This window comes from Micropterus dolomieu, linkage group LG06 (genome assembly GCF_021292245.1).
Source record: "Micropterus dolomieu isolate WLL.071019.BEF.003 ecotype Adirondacks linkage group LG06, ASM2129224v1, whole genome shotgun sequence".
In the NCBI taxonomy this organism is placed as follows: domain Eukaryota; kingdom Metazoa; phylum Chordata; class Actinopteri; order Centrarchiformes; family Centrarchidae; genus Micropterus; species Micropterus dolomieu.
Genome location: NC_060155.1, coordinates 7,253,110 through 7,269,948, shown reverse-complemented (window position 1 = coordinate 7,269,948; position 16,839 = coordinate 7,253,110). Strand labels below are relative to the sequence as shown.

General features: G+C 40.0%; 1 protein-coding gene across 2 annotated transcripts in view; it reads right to left on the bottom strand.

Annotated features, from left to right (window-relative positions):
* Positions 1-359: 359 nt before the first annotated feature.
* st6galnac3 (ST6 (alpha-N-acetyl-neuraminyl-2,3-beta-galactosyl-1,3)-N-acetylgalactosaminide alpha-2,6-sialyltransferase 3) overlaps positions 360-16,839 on the bottom strand; it is a 90,583-nt gene continuing 74,103 nt past the window's right edge. The window contains exons 4-6 of one of the 2 annotated variants that reach the window (XR_006825505.1): positions 7,530-7,637; positions 1,192-5,352; positions 360-657 (exon numbers count right to left, since the gene is read on the bottom strand). Coding sequence is in view for 1 of the 2 variants with exons in the window: in XM_046052710.1 (XP_045908666.1) it covers positions 5,163-5,352; positions 7,530-7,637 (298 nt within the window). In the remaining variant the exon portion in view is untranslated. Of the gene's footprint in view, positions 5,353-7,529; positions 7,638-16,839 lie in introns of both variants that reach the window. The other variant, XM_046052710.1, reaches the window with a different exon arrangement.

The following is a 16,839-nucleotide window of genomic DNA, read 5'->3' as shown; positions in this document are numbered from 1 at the left end:
ACACCCAAAGTTACACATTTCACAAGGACACTTGACGTGAAAATGAAAAAGAAAAGTGCTTTGCAACACAAAAACAATCGTAAGATATGCACACAGGAAAAGAGAAAATAATTTTTTTTAACGCAAGAAAGCACTTGAGGCATTTGAGAAAATGGCAACAAGTACAACAATCAGGGGGAACGAGTAAAATGCTACATATTGAACTGAAAAGGTTTCGACGTGCAGTCAGACAATCAACAGTTTTTTAAAATCTGAACTCTTGACCCCAAAACAGACAGTAATTACCTCCACTGATCACAGCAGGAAAAAAAGAGCCAAAATAATGAGAGCAAAACGCAATAATGACATTCACATCTTTGTTCCTCCAGACCGAGGCGTTTTAATCAGGACTGTTTTTTAAAATCAACTCAACTAAGAGAAGTGACCTTCAATTTGCCTTTTAACTTATAACTTAACTTGTATTATATACAACGAGTTAACAATAGGAGCTCATTCTGCTGCCATGTCTGTTGCCAAGCAATATATAGCAAGGTACAAAGAGAGGAGAAGAAAAACAAAGAAGAAAAAAAGTCTGCTTCAGGTTTGAGGATGGGTGAAAGCCGTTTCCAAGCAAATTTCACTGCTGAAATGGGGCCAGTTTAAATTATCCCTTTTAAGCTGTGGATGAAAACAAAAAAACCTGAATCAGAGATTAACAAAAAATCTGGGAAATTTAAGTCATTTTGGGAAATTTTCACTTTCACAAAGAGCTAGATAAGAAAATTCATATCACTCTCATATCTGTATGGTAGATATGAAGCTACAGCCAACAGCTGGTTATCATGGAAACAGGGAAACACAGCTAGCCTGGCACTGTACAAATAAGGCTTGCTAATTTACACGTAATCTCATTTCAGTACTAAAACCTAAAAAAGTGACAGGTTATAGAGAGCGAAACCAAAATGTTCTGTTCCAGAAGTAAGGAAACCTCAGACAATGTTTTATGGACAGGACAGGTACCGCAACTTCCTGGAGTCTTAAGCTAATTGACTGGCAACAGCTCAGAGCCAAGAAATAGCCCAGCACATAACCACCAGTAAAAGAAATTGTTGGTTTTACATTTTTTTTTACACAGTTTATATGCATTTAAAAAATTAAATACAATGTGTTAAATAGTGAGCTTTAGAGGTGCTTGTAGGCAGATTTTCTTACCTCAGGTCAGAGCCAGGCTAGCGGTCTTTCTGCTAAGCTAAGCTTTAACTTCATATTTACCATATGGATACGAGACTAACTTCTCAGTCCCAGCAAGAAAGCAAACAAACATTTTTCCCAACATGTCTTAAGTTAAAAAAAATTTCTTGAAATTAAAAAAAAATCTCTGAAAATTAGAAGTATTTAATATTTATCCTCCAACTCTGCTCCCACTTTTATTCATGGTGTTACTTATTCGCAGTGAATGTGTCTACTCCTCCTGTGAGCCATAGATGATTCATGGGAGCCTATAGGAGGGAGTGTTCTCCATAATATCCTGTATAATACATTTGTGGGTATTCTTCCTGTGTGTTCTAGCTGAGAACAACGGAGTGTTTGGTGATCAGAAAATAACCGAGAGCACAGCCTGAAACAGCAGAAAATGTTGGCAACATGCAACCTGCAGCAGAAAAAAAACTGCACAGAAACCACTGCATCAAAAAAATAAATAAATAAAAACATTATTTTTTAAAAACCTCAACAAAAGGAGAATGTAAGATGAGCAAGAAGAAGGAACACGGTGCTGCTGCAATTTTCAAATAATGCACCATAACACACAACTTCATATCTTATCTTGGTGTGAAGCGCTTTACAATTTATGGTGGATATACTGTACAGCAGAGGTAAAACTGAGTGGTGGAGAGCTGCCAGATGACTGCACAATCAAGGGCTGTGTGGAAATGTATAAAAGATGTACGTTAATCATGTAACATGCATGGCATACTGTATGAATTCACGCCTCAACAGAAAGAAGTGTAATTCCAACTCTCCCTGAGGCCCAAATCTTATCTTCAGGCTTCCTGAACAGGAAATACTACCGTAAGACATTTCTGCATTACATATATCGTGTGGTGGAAACATTTGATCTGCAGCTGCTTGCAGTGCCAGACTACAGCATACCCCACGAGCACGTGTCGTCCCAGAGGAAAGCGGAACCATGACCCTACCTGTGTTACATCCTTCTCCTATACGCTAACCTACACCGGGAGGAATTTAAAACGGATTGCTTTTACATTTTGCTGACGCTCTAGCCGGTTAGGTTGACTTACAATGAGTTTTGAGTTGTAGGACAGTCTTTGTAAATCTTGAGGATACCTTGCTCTGTCTGGACAACCAAGAGAGATCAGAATTTACTTGTCCTCAAGCAAGAGAAGCCAAACGTATTTGCAATCATGCAGCTGACACACAATAACCCAGATGCAGGGGGGGATGGTTATCTCAGGTCAAAACAGTTGTCCGATTTAAAACTGGAATACATCTAAAAACATTCTGCCACATATTAGCTTTGTCTGGAGCTTTGTCACACAGTCTTCATTAGGGCAAAGAAACTGCTCCGTTCAAGGAGATGGATTAGTTGACGTGCAAACTCAGTGGCTGTTCTCTGACTTCAAGACAGTCTGAAAGAAAGGTTAATTCTTGAAATTGATAATAGTACTTTGACATAATCATACTAAATTTGCTTGAAAAGTTAGTTAGTGTCCTGTTCAACCAAATAGCTTTAGATGCTAAGGAACCCAAACACTTAAACTCACAAAACAAAACAAACTGAACTGCATATTTCTGCTTCCCTTGCATCCGAAAAACAGTGAAGATTAAGCTGATTGGACTGATAATGGCTTAAACAATGAAAGCTTCATTTGAAATGTAATATTCAACCACAAATGCAACAATGCACCTCTCACTGCAAAAACTGCACTCTGTCCGATCACTGCTTAATGGTTCCTGGACCACCTGAAGGTGCTACCCACAGGCCAGGAACTAAATGTAGACACTATTTATTTGGTTGAAATGCAGGAAGAGTTCCTAAAAGGTTCATGGGGTCCTTAAAAGGTTAGTGCAGTGGGAAGGGGCTAGTTTTTATAGAAGTATTTCTTCAGCAGCATTTCAAGAAATACATTTCAATGTGTAGTTAGGACCTGGTCTGCATTGGATTTTAGTCATTTGAATGTTGTTGAAACAATAGTTATATGAATTTTAAAATACTGAGGTCACGAGTCCCCCCAAAACACACCCCACCACCCTCAGATAAGATAAGTTTGGGTATAATTTTTTGAGATTGTTTATGTGTACTGTGTTAATACTGAATTAAGTATTCTGAATTGAGGTTGAACTGAAATTGGCTTACAAAATCCTCACCACATTACACTATGTAAACTCCCAAGTTGAACATGACCTCAGAGTCCTTACTGGTAGCTACGGCCCTGCCAAGACATCCAAAAACCTGCCAGTTTGAACTTACGGTATAGGTCTTTTTGACTTGTAAATCACCAAATCATTGCTTATTGACAGATAGCCCAAAATGGAGAGTGATAGCAAACAGTACTATGCAGTAGGAGTGAGATTGTGACGCTCAGCTGCAGTACATTACAGTCGCCAGGGACCTTGTGCATCAAATCGCCTAAATTAGAAGTCTTTGAATCCTTCCACTCCTCCCTTCTGGGCCACAGACACTAATCACGGAGGGGAGGGGGTGGGGGGGGGTACAGTTCACGGTCACAGCCAGAGTGTCTCAGCCCTCCACAGCTACCAACCAACCTACACACCTCTGCGCTTCACTGACTATTCTTCACCATCTTGGAACAGATGCATTCAAATGTAATGTCCTGAACCAGGAGACGTGCACACTTTCAAAGACAAATGGGAGGGTGTGTTCACACAGTGATACTGTACACAAAGAGGCACAAAGCTGGATGAGAATATGAGTGAGAGAGAGACTGAGACTCTATATTGTCTCTATACAATGAACTGCAGAGTATATTGCAGGCACAAAATGATAATAGAATACAATTAACTTCAAATAGATTCACTGCACACATAAATCTCTCCCCCTACAGGGTCACAAATGATTTAACTCCTTCCATAAGGATGGAGTTTCAAATTGCACATTGCTCTATGTGATGCTGTCAATGGCACGCTGTTAAAGAGAGTTAGCAACGTATCTCTGCAGAATAAATTAGCAACCCATCTGGACATCAAGCCAACGCCAAAACATGTCTCTTACAATGAAACTTCACAGCATTATAAAAGAAAAAAAAGCTGGCATCTGTAAGTTGTGTGAGTTCACACACAGCACAACAACCAAGCCTTACGATAAAAAAGAGCTGACTCACATCTGCACATCTGGTTTACCTTCGGGTTTGACTGAAATTTGCTCACTTGTGTTTTATTATTTAAAGGATCTTGCTTGCTGAAGCTTCCTTAGACGCAACAGAGTGAAATTAAACCCAACTTCAATACTTCCTCAGTCAAGGATGAATACATGAATGAATCTGTTATGGATTAATTACAGCCTGACAGAATAAGACAGACATGCAGAGAAAGCAGTAGTATACGAGCTCAACAGACGTCCATGGCAACGTGACTCGTCTCTGCAGTGGCTGAGCTCTTCTCCAGCTACAGTCTTGGAAAAAAAAAAAAATTATTCAGCCTTTCCGATGCACCTGCGGACATGTGAGCCATTAAGGTCACTGCAAGTTGATGCATGGTTGTTGTTTCTTCTTGTTGTTTTCTTAATATTCAAGCCACCCTTTGCTAAACTCATAGAGCAGCTAATGGATCCATTAGTCAATGAAGAGTGGAGTGCTGTACACTTTCTTCAGCTCTCAGATTCAGGAGAAAAAATACTTAATTTCTGAGAAAGATATGTTTTTGCTGTCCGGGTTGGTCAAACCTTAATTCTGTCTTATTGAGTGACCCAAAAAAAATAAAAAATAAATAAAACCCCAAGGACTTCCTGGATGGCTAATCCAGGACTTGACAAACAACCCTCAACCAACCTCTTGTAATGTATATGGAGTTTAATTTGTGCCAAAAATGAATGTTGCCGCACATTAGGGAACACATTTTCTGTCAGTGTCGAGATTCAGTTGGTCCCCAGATGACAATGATGATGATGATAATGGTGTAGTATTTCCATGTTGGTTCAGCCAGGGTCACGACAGCTGCCATGTTGGGTTGAAGAACTTGATGGCATGAGTTTTGGCCCACTTGGCGAACACCGACTTCTCTGTGATGAAGCGGTGCCCACCGTAGGGGGCGCTTTCATGGAGCAGATACTCTGCACACTCATCCCGGCTGCCCGCCTCGTAGTAGTGGTAGGGAACCTTCTTGTTACCCTCCGTCCTAAAGGGGAGAGGGAAGAAGGAAAGAAGCAGAGAGAGATATAATTTCACCCAGTTTATTGTAAAAACCAGGACATCATTTAATTTCTTTCATGTCCTCTTTTGTCATTACTATAAACTGTATGTTCCCATGAGCCAACTAGTTCAACAAGCAACAAGCTGCAATTAAAAGCTAAAAAAAATTGGTTACTGAAGTTATTGTTTTACACATAAGAAAAATGTAATGCACAACAGTGGAAAACAGTTCATTACTTTGGTCAAACACTAGTTGTTTTGCATTGATTTGCCATATTGTAAAATCAGTTTTGATAATCAATTAAACACTATCCCCCAGCCCAAGTTAAAAATTAAAAAGTAATACAGTATTTTTTGTGCTTACATGTTGAGTAACACAGATATTTGTCATTCCACACCCGGAATACAATACATATTGAAAATTGCTTTTGCTCTGATTGATCTGTCTCAAGTGCTTATTACTGGAATGTGGTTTTTGTGTGTATATACATAAATAAAATTAGATATAATAATATATTGATTCAATATGATTTTGCATGGGAGACTACATTAGGGGCCATTCCATTTTCAGAAACCTTGAAATAAAAGGCAAACTAAATTATGAAACTGTGAAGATCTGTCAGGACAGTGTTCAGTAGTTGAACTGATGCTGCACTGGGAAAAAAAAATTCCACTCAACTGGTTTCTCCTTTATTGAAAAAACAGGAGCTACACTTGGCAGCCTAATTTATTCAACAGATCCGCATTTAACTAAAATGTATTTGAAATGCATTTTAAAATGCATTTGTAAAAGATCATGATAAGATTAATTTAGATTCTGAGCCTAAATAAACGTGAAAACATCCCCAAAAAAACCCCTTTCTGAGTTTCATAATATGTGAATCTGTTCATACTTTGCAACACATACCATTACAAAGAGCAAGGAATCAATAAAAACAGAAGTAAGCACGGAGCCACAGAATAAACTGTGCACTCTGCAGCTAGTTTCTAATAGCGAGTGACGTCTTCATGAGAGGGTGACTTGTGTAACAATTTCATTGGGAAAATGAACACAGACAGAAGAGAAACAGCCATCACAACATCCAGTCAGTGGGTCCACAGTGAAAAAGCAACCATGGCTGTCTGCCAGCTTACAGTAATACACATCGTAATCACTGCCTCTCCTCTCTCTGTGTCACACAGTGGTGCTCACCAGCGTTAACAAATAAATTCAATTTCACCCTCTCTGCAGCACCTGTTGAAGCTCCATTACCACGCAACTGCTGAGGTCAATTTTGACTAAAGCTTCGAACATTGTCACACAAAACATCACTTCTTCTTGTTGTACTGAAGCAGTCGGCTGCCAACAGTACTTCGTGTGACACTAAATTGTCCATTCAGGAACTTGACACAATATCCCCTCGTCTCAAACAGGATGGAAAGACATAAGCGAGAGAAAGGCAGGGAGAGAACACCACCCCTTAACTGCCTCACTGAATCATAAAATTCTCCGTGCTGGTTGAATTATCACTCCTCTCTGTCATGTGTCTGGGGTTGTTTATATTTCAACTCCCGCTGTGCACGGGGAACACGGAGAGGATAAAAGGCAGGATTTTCACCGCGCATTAGGTAAAAGTGTTTGATTCGGGGAATAGAGAGAGCTCAGGTTGAGCTGCGAGAGCAGGGGGGAGGCGTAGGGATAGAGCAGACAAGCCCGTGAAGGCTGAGATGACTTGAGACTGAGCAGCCATGCCTGGAGCAACAGCATCTTGTTTGTCATCCCTCCTATGGCCTCGCAGCCAGACAGTAATCACTCACCCGAGAGTCAGAGGGAAGACGACAGGCCAATATACAAATAAAACTTTAAGCAGGAGGGGGAATTGGGTGCTGCAGCCCAGCCACCCGCAGCAACAGAGACTCTGCAGCCTGCTGGGTATTCTAGGCAGGAAAACATAATGGTATTCACGGCACAGAGAACCCAATATGGATTTCAGCATAGAAATTCAGCCATTAAATCCAAACTGAGGCATTGGAAATGTATTCCAACCGGGCAGTGTGCGGTTATGGGAGGCTGCGATTGGCCGGCGCTGCTGTGAATGTGAATCTAGTTTTCAAAGTTTTGTAGGGATGTGTGCATTTTTCATCCCAATATGGACGAGGGGGGGTTGAAAGTTGGCATCTTACTTGCAGTGGGTGTCATTTATCATGCCATAGATATGGATCTCTTTGCACATGTCCATGGCGAGGATGAGCGTGAACCAGCCGGTGCTGAGGTAGGAGCCGGACTGGATCCTGCAAACACACAAAGACAGCCCTTATTCATTTGCATGAAAAAGTAAAAAAATCATTTGCATTAAAATAAAAACATATGTAGAGGCTTCCAGAACGCTGTTTCTCTGACCTTTGTACTCTTGTGTGCTTGTAATGCAATTGATGTGAGAATTACAATTATTCTAACAGCTGTTCTAATTGTAGGTTGCTCTGGAGAAGAGCCTCAGCTAGGGGGAAGAAAATGTAAATTGCATCTTCTGCACAGCAAGACAGCTCAGGTGTATAATCATATGTCTGTCACACAGTTTCAGTCATTTCTCTAATCTTAGAAACCCATTTACTATTGTGCACATTAAATAGTTAAAGAGGTTGTAAACTTCACACTTCAGTATGTATAAAAATGGTCCAAAGGCTGAGAAGAGAAACAGAACAACTCACAACAAGCCAACAGCATGCTGTCCCATGTGAATGATGCAGAAACCTCGAGGGCCAATCAATAACAACATGCATAATCCTTTCATCTGCATAAGACTAGTGGTGTATCAGTTATGACCTATCAGGGTTAGAAAAATGTAAGCTTTGATCAACACAGAACACACTGTTGAGATGCATCTTCACTCCAGGTTTTGTCGACTTGAAACCAGAATAGTAACATCTGAAAAGTGTAAAACCGCAGCCCCCGCAAAGCAGGTGGCCCCGAACTCCCAGAGGGCCTCCTGCCTTTCAGCAATACAAAGTACTACAAGGAGCCTTAGACCTTGTATAAATTAAATAGACTGCATAGCATGATACTGATAATGAGGAGGGGAAAAAATGACGTTATCACTACAGTGTGATACAGTCTTAAGGTAGAGATTATGGAGGACTACAGGTAAGTGGTTATATAGTGGCACTAAATACAAGAATGAATGATGAATGAACTTATCCACCTATAAATTGATGAAGCTACTAGTTTCATTATTTGATATTTAAATGGCCAATAAGATGGATTATCAAAATAATTCACATATTAATATAAACATCTAGCAATAACTAGGTCTAATAGAAAGGGATTTATACAGAAAACAATATAAATACATCAATTAAAAATACCCTAATAACATTTTTTAATTAAAATTCAAAATACTAAAGAAAAAAGAAAAAAATAGCTGAATCAACATTACAGATTTTAATCAGAAAACTGGAATTCTTTTCTGCTTTTTCCTTTTCTTTCCTAATCCCATTTATTAATGAACTGATTTATTTATGTTTTACATCTTTTATTCCATGACTCTGTGGTCCTCCATAACACAGGGCCAAGATAAATGTAAGAAGGTGGTGCACAGAAACAGCAAACTATTGGGGGAAACAGCAGAATTCACTGGCAGGCTTCCTAAAATAACATGGATGTTTGGTACAGCACGTCCTGTTAACCATGATGTATCCTGTCAGAGTTTTTCAGAGATTATTGCTGAATTAACGTGGACAGCTCCTGCCTCACTGGCTGTTCCACGATCAGCACCTTGGACAGCGGACAACATAAACTCTGGTTCAGAATGTTCTAAATCTGTGATTTCCAACCTTTCTGGCTTAAAAATGGAAGGAATGTCTACTTGTTCCTCCTCATCACCTGATGCATGTGATCAGTTCAACCAAATAACAAATGAATCATTTTAGTGGTAACATTATTCAGAAATCAAGACTGAGGTGCCATGTTAGAGGCTCTGTAAGGTTTTACTTGATTTGAGTTAAATACTAATCCCAGCAAGCTTACATGCTCACAATGACAATGCTAACATGCTGACAGCAGGTATAATGTTGACCATCTTCACCATCTTACTTTGCTAACATCTGATTATTAGCAGTAAATTCAGAATACAGCTGAGGCCGATGAGAATGTCATTAGTTTTGCAGGCGTTCAGTCATAAAGTATTGGATAAATTAAAATGATGACCTCATGGTGGCGCTAGATGAAAGGTCAGGGGATCACCAAAAGTTCACACTTCATCCTGAGGAGGGACATACAAGAAAATCCATCAAATAGTTGTTGAGACATTTCACAAAAAAAAAAAACTATAACGCAAACCTCACAATGGTGCTCGAGGTAAAGTCAAAGATTAGAGGAATGTCTTACAAAATGAGCATAATTTGGTGCCGCAGGAAAATGTTTTCTCTGCTGCCCTATACTGTTATTATCTCTTGAACCTTCAAATTTGTTTTGTGACCCCTAAGTTGGGAACCAATGTTATAAACAATCTACTTGTATAGGAAAGCAGGAGGATGCTTTAGGCTGTAGCTGATCTACTTATAGTCATGAATCTTTATCACAGCTAAACAGGTTACTGTAGATGAGTAAAGTTCAGTTCACCAAACCTTGATTCAGAGGTAAACTCACATTAACTTGAGCACTGCTGTCAAATGGCTGGGGGGACCACGTCACTCATAAAAACCTGTACAAAGTTCTCCAACAGCATAAAATCAGCTTATTAAAAACATTTAATATGCAGAGTTGTGTGAGCTAAACATATTTTATTTAGCTGTGAATCAGAAATAATTAACTATAAAACACTTTCCAACATATTGTTGCGCTATGAGAGCAGCTGGCATACAAATGATGCAGCTGACTAAAGGACGTCATTTTCCAGCCTACTCCATGTGAACTATTCTTCACGTCACTGAGAAACATCTCTCCAACATTTCTCATTATGTCCGTCACTTAGCACGTTGATGGGAAACACACGCCATTAATTGGCTTTTGTCAAATGGCCATTGCTGCTAGTTTTTCAAATTACACACAATTCTGAATTATGATTACGAGCTATTATGAACATAGACCTTATTAAAGCAGGAAAAAGAGACAGTGGGTGTGGAAGCACTGGGATGGATTTGCATTACAGAGCTGTGTCCAAAATGCTGCATTTGAGTTTAAAATTTTGACCTTTACTAAAAGTGACCTCACAAGGCCAGTGGTTGTAATTTGTAAGGATGCCACGTGTGTAGCAGGTTCTGAGTCAAACTGACAGTGTAGAAATTATAATATAATAAAGATATTTTTTTACTAGTTCTGGGCTACGATTAAAATTTAAATAAAATTTTAATTGCGATTAATTGCATAGTTATGCGCAAAACTGAATAATGAATTTTAAAGTAGTGTATTGTGCACTTTTAATTTCTATGTACTGCTATTCACACAAAAGTGCAATAACATGTGGTTTGCAAACACTTTAAACAAATAAGGTGCTTTTTACCAGCAGTATTCCCTTTACAAAGCAGCAATAAAATATTTCGAATAAATCTCAACTTAAACATTAATGTAATCAAATCATTAATTAAACCAAAGCTATCTGCCACTGCCAGGTTAACATATGTAAATCTGCTTTTTTTTGAACAGGTATCAGCAGAAACATTTTTCTTTTATCAGGGAGCAGCATAAACAGTCTATGTTCAGTAGCAAGTGTCCCTGTTAGAGTGAGGTGAAGTGAACTTTTTGTACGCGACGTGCAGCACAAATCATTGGAAGAGAGACTGATCCTTGCTGGTGCGAGTTTCCAGAATCTATTATTGTTTCCTAAACAGGACATCAACAGGAGGGAATTCGCATGGCAGAGCATCCCCGCAAAACTAGATGTAGGCCTATCAGGTAAAGTTATGTAGGCCTTTAACTCAAGTTGAATAGGCTACAGCTGTGTAGCTCAAAGAAACCGTTGCCATTGGTTAATCTCCATAGAGCGCCTGCCGTTTATTCGCAGAGCGCTGTGTCCCTTTCTGAACGTTCCTAAGACCGACATCTTCCCCAAGACTAATCAACACGCAGTGTGTAGCTCTCCACTCTGCTATAGCATTTGATCGCTTGTCTTGCTTTTGTTTATCTACTTCTCCCACATGCTGCATCCAGTGTAGTCTGCTGAAGCCTCCCTCCACTGCTTGTTTGGGTGGCTGATTTGCAGGCTGATCAATATCCCACCCCTCCTGTGACCCTTGGTTTGACTGTATGTGTATTAAGAGCCAGTGAGCAACGGACTTTCAAAATAATAATAAAAATTGCATTAACGTGCGATAAAAAATAAAATAAATAATTAATTAATGCGTTAACGCGCTAATAACGCGTTAACTTGACATAACATGTGATTCAGCTCACAGTACAAGACTCACCAAGTGGTTCCAACAAAAGTTTTAATGCAAAAAATGATTTGTTTTGTTTTAAGAAGGCCATAGTCTAGATACTGCATTCATAGGGGTCACAAAAGGCAGACTTTACAAAACATTCTTTGGCTTCTAGAGACCTCCTTCAATATATTCCAGAGTCGCTGCAAAATATTATGCAAACACATGCATCATTAAATGCAAGGGGGTCAAATAGTAACACGGCAGAAACATTTACACAGTGTCGATTCCACATTTTTACATTTCACTGTTCTCAGTGCTGCTGGTAAACATGGAGCCGGTGGAGGCTGCAGCATCTTCTTCAAGGACAATTTGGTGGGACACGACACCGCTGAGAAACAAATCTGTGGTGGGGATCGAACCTATGAACTTTATAACAGCCTCACTAGCCACATGCCCATCTTGCTTATTGCTGCTGCTTTTTGCTGCTTTCCTCATGAAGTATGTCTCTAACTTTGGTGCTGATTGTTGGTTTGTTTCTGCCCTGCACTCTTTACATATCAGTCAGATAATATGAATGATACTGTCTGTGTCCTTGGTGCTCAAGCTGATGAAGTTTGAGTTTCTGTAGGTGGTCCTCTTATCATTGGCAGTTCAGCTGTGTTTTTCTTCTGCTTATTCCAAATTAACCTCTGTTGCTGCAGATTAACAAGTAAAATGTGTCATGCACTCCAGCAGCTGAGGATTTGTTCTTAAGACCTAGCCGACAGCATGATTATTACAGAAACTGAAAACCTTTCATGAGCTAGATCCTGGTTGAATCATTGTTTGGTTACAGTGCCATAGCAAGGATTTGAGAATCTTCCACCCCAGACCTTGTATCGATATTCATGGTGCCCAGACGCTGAATCCTACTTTGGTGATCCCCTGACTTTTAAGGTTAACATTTATGATTTTGAGTGATATGAATATCTCAACAACTATCAGATGGATTGCCATGAACTTTAATACAATTTATTGTTACGGCCATAAAGCCATGTGTCTTGTTGTCTTGTTGTGTTTTTCTGTGTGCCCTGTGCTCTCTCTCCCCTGTCCCTCCTTCTACAGCATGGTGGATGTACCCAGCAGTTTCCACTCTCTATTCAGGGTGGGGAGCATAAGGACTGAAAAGGAGGTGTGTGGGGCCAGTGGGCCAACAGCAGTTTGGAACTGTATGCGCTTGTTTTTGCGCCCTCTGTATAGGGATAGTGTTGGTCATGTGTGAAACCATTTGCTTTCTCTTTTTAAGAAAGTATTTTTTGTCTTTTTAATTGTTAGCAAATACTCTCTTTTTCTTTGCACATAATTTATTTCCATGTCTCTTTTGACCTGGGCTCATTCTTAATTGTTACTCTCCTCCTCTAGTGTGGCTGCAGACTCTTATGCTGGGCAGATTTTAGGTTGGATTCACCCCTCTGACAATAGCAAAGGTGTTCCCAATTCTGGGATGGTCTGATCAGATTATCTGCCAAAATGATCCTGTAGTGTGAGGGGTTTACAGACATAATCTTGTGTTCTCGACTGGATCAGAGTGTCCCCGATTTCAAGATTCTAAGTCCTGTAGTGTGAAAGGACAACAGTGATGGAAACCAGCAATAGCTAAATACACAGTGAACTGACCGAGAAGTCTCACCAAGCGGATGTGTACTTGCTAGTGCTATAAAATGTCTAAGCCATGCTAATTCCGTCTTCTCAGCCACAAGTTAATCCAGTTTGTCGCCCTGTTTTTGTTTTTCGGTGCACACAACACTCCAACACTCGAACTGTTCGAACTCGAACTGCAACCAGCTGACACTGACAGTGTGCCTCCATTTTTGTTACGTTTGATCATGCGGGTTTCTGCAAAATCCCAAGTCCCTGTAATTGCCACTCTGTTTAGTGAACGCAAAGTGTGTGGTCCTGCATCTTGACTGAATTGTCCTGTATGTGTGTGTATGATTACAATATCAAACATCTGTTAAATCTGCCGTCATGTCTGTGGTATCCCACATTTTTAAAAATCTGTTAAGATTTGAAACTCCTCTAGTGTGCACCAGGGATTAGTCTTGTTATGTAATATTTAGTTTCTTGGCTTAGAAATAGTAATTTAAAGACCTTTAAATGACCCTTAAGAACTCAAAATATTTAACTGCCATTCAGAGGACTAAAAGCCCCAAATTTTTAGACAAAAACACTGATGACTGAGGAAGGAATCTCAGTATCCTTAGTAGTAGCTATATATATTTACATACACACACGTACAGAGGAAGCGAGACCTCTTCCACAGAGTCAGCCATGTTGAACCACCATGTTTTTAGCCCAAAACAGACAAACCAAATATTGGCTTTAGAGAGGGCCTTCTCTGAGTTTAGCTAATGCTCTCCTACACGCTTTAAATGGGAGGGTGAGGCGAGGGATATTCACTTGGTTGAAATCTGCAACCTCGCCGCTAGATGCCACAAAATCCTACACACTGGTCCTTTAAGTGCACAATGTAGTTGGGCTTTTAGTTCTGGTGGCCCAACAGACTCTCTTATGCACACAGACACAGGGGTTGTGGGGAGGTGAAATAGCAAAAAATGCAATTTGTTGTAATAAGAGAGTAGAGGAGCACAGAAGGGAAATGGAACATTATCACTGATACACAGCTCGGCAGCTCTTAGCCATCAGAGCTGTCACCACATCACTATAACCCTGCATTATTCATTAGCCATTTGCCACTCCAGCAGTAGACACGCATACTCTCACACAAATACAGGCACACATACATATATTCACACACATATACACCACATCCCCAGTCGAGTGCTGAATGTCCTGGAGCAAAAAAAAGCTTGCTGGAATAAATGAAAGGGGTGGGATCTGCAGACCCCATAACTAACATTTCAAAGCCGATGTCTGGGAGTGGAAACGCAGAGAGAACGACTGATAGAATTCAAGGTCTACAACGGGACAATGTGTTTACCTATGACAATTATAATGGAACAACTTTTCAAAAAGGATGCTGTTATTGTGTGGCCAATTTAAAAGAGAGATAAGGCACGGTTTGAAGCCGCTTTGGCAGGCGACAAATAACATCCAGCGCCGGAGGACAGAGAGAATGCAATTTGCTTGTTTTGTTAAAGCAGAAAAACACAGCCTTTTACTCAAAAATGGCAAACACAGGTGTCACGAGGTCTGGCTCAACATTGCCCGGCTTTTTACAGAGTCTCTTTAAGTCCCCCATGCCATGGCTTTCTTGAAAAATGAAACAGAATAAACTGTGTTTGGGCAAAAACAGAGCTGGGTAAAAAAAAAAAACACATGTAAAAAGCTCAGTTAAATCCTTCTGTTTCTTGCTCTTTCCAACACAAACCTGAGACAAGTGAAGCAGCAGTGATTGGAACGGACATGCAAGGACGCTGCGGCGCTACCGGCACTGGGAAATGAAGGGTGTTTGAGAAATGAAGTCAGACACTCTGAGCAGAGTCTAAGTAAATAATCCCCCAAGTCTGACTGAGCTGGAGCTTATTGCGCTTTACCTGCCGAGTGCCAGAGGCTAAGGAGCGGTGGAGAACGGCCCAGGATCCGTGAGAGACTCCTCTACCTCTGACTGTTCAATAACTCTCACTTGACATTCACAGCGGGGGAGCTGTCCACGTGTGCAAGAAAATCCGCACTGACGACCAGTTTAGCTGAACCGTGCTTTATAAAGCCTCTGCAGCTGCAGGAATATGATATGACACCTGTCAAAAACACTTAGCGAAATATAACTCAACTCTATTGTGAGAAGTTCTTTACTCTGGAAGGAAAATATTTTGACTGTAAGACTGTTATGTAAGAAAAAAGTCAATTAGTTGTACTTTCAGGCACTTTTACCAGGCCATAACGCATGACTATTAGCCTAAAGAAATAGTTTGACATTTGGGAAAGACACTCATTTCTTTTCTTGCCGAGTTTGATAAGACTGATATAACTTGTGTCTATACTCTAAATATGAAGCTACCGCCAGCAGCCAGTTAGCTTAGCTTTACACAAATACTTCCTGCTTTACACAAATACTTCCTGCCTATAACTTCTGAGATATATGAGTTTTAGAGGGGCTACATTTTGTTGAAATTCCTATTTAGATGTCTTGGTTTCTCATCATGATGGGGTGTGATCACCAGAGACTCCTCACATATACTATGTCTTTAACTTTTCTTAGTGTGCACACTATTTTATTTACTTAACTTTTATTTAACCAGTGAGTCTCTTGAGACGCATCCTCCTCTACTTAACAACAGAGACATGGCCAAAATGGCAGCATAAGAAAGAGATATCACAATATATCTCAATTAATTTCCTTATAACTCTTTAAGCCCCTACTTTCATTTCTGCAGATTTGACAGGTATTCAGGATCTGCTTCACAATTAAACATACTGATTTAAAAGCTGATGAGTCATTGGTTACATGTCTCCTAGATTAAAAATAAAACCCCTCCCTTTTCAACCTAATTTAGAGACATGTTTTAACCTGAGACGTAACCTCATAATCAATTTCTCAAGGTTACCTGTTGTGCTATGGTGCAGTGCTCTTTTTAATGTCTGAGTTTATCTGACTGCAGAGCACTTTTGTGACAGTTTTTTGAAAGTGCTACATAAACAGTTACAGTGGGGGAAATAAGTATTTGACCCCTTGCTGATTTTGCAGGTTTGCCCACTTACAAAGAATGCAACAATCTACAATTTTAATCATATGTACATTCTAACAGTGAAAGACAGAATCCCAAAGAAAATTCCAGAAAATCACTTCATATGAATTTATAAAAATTGATAACCATCTGATGAGGAAAAACAAGTATTTGACCCCCTACCAAACAGCAAGTATTCTGGCTCCTACAAGCCAGTTAGTCTTTCTTTAAGACACAGCCCCAATCCCAACCAATTATCTACATCAAATACACCTGCCTCACCTCGTTACCTGTATAAAAGACACCTGTCAACACCCAAACAACCAGCATCCAACATCACCACCATGGGCAAGACCAAAGAGCTTTCTACGGACATCAGGGACAAGATTGTTGATCTGCACAAGGCTGGGATGGGCTACAAGAGAATCGGAAAGCAACTTGGAGAGAAAAGATCAACTGTCGGTGCAGTT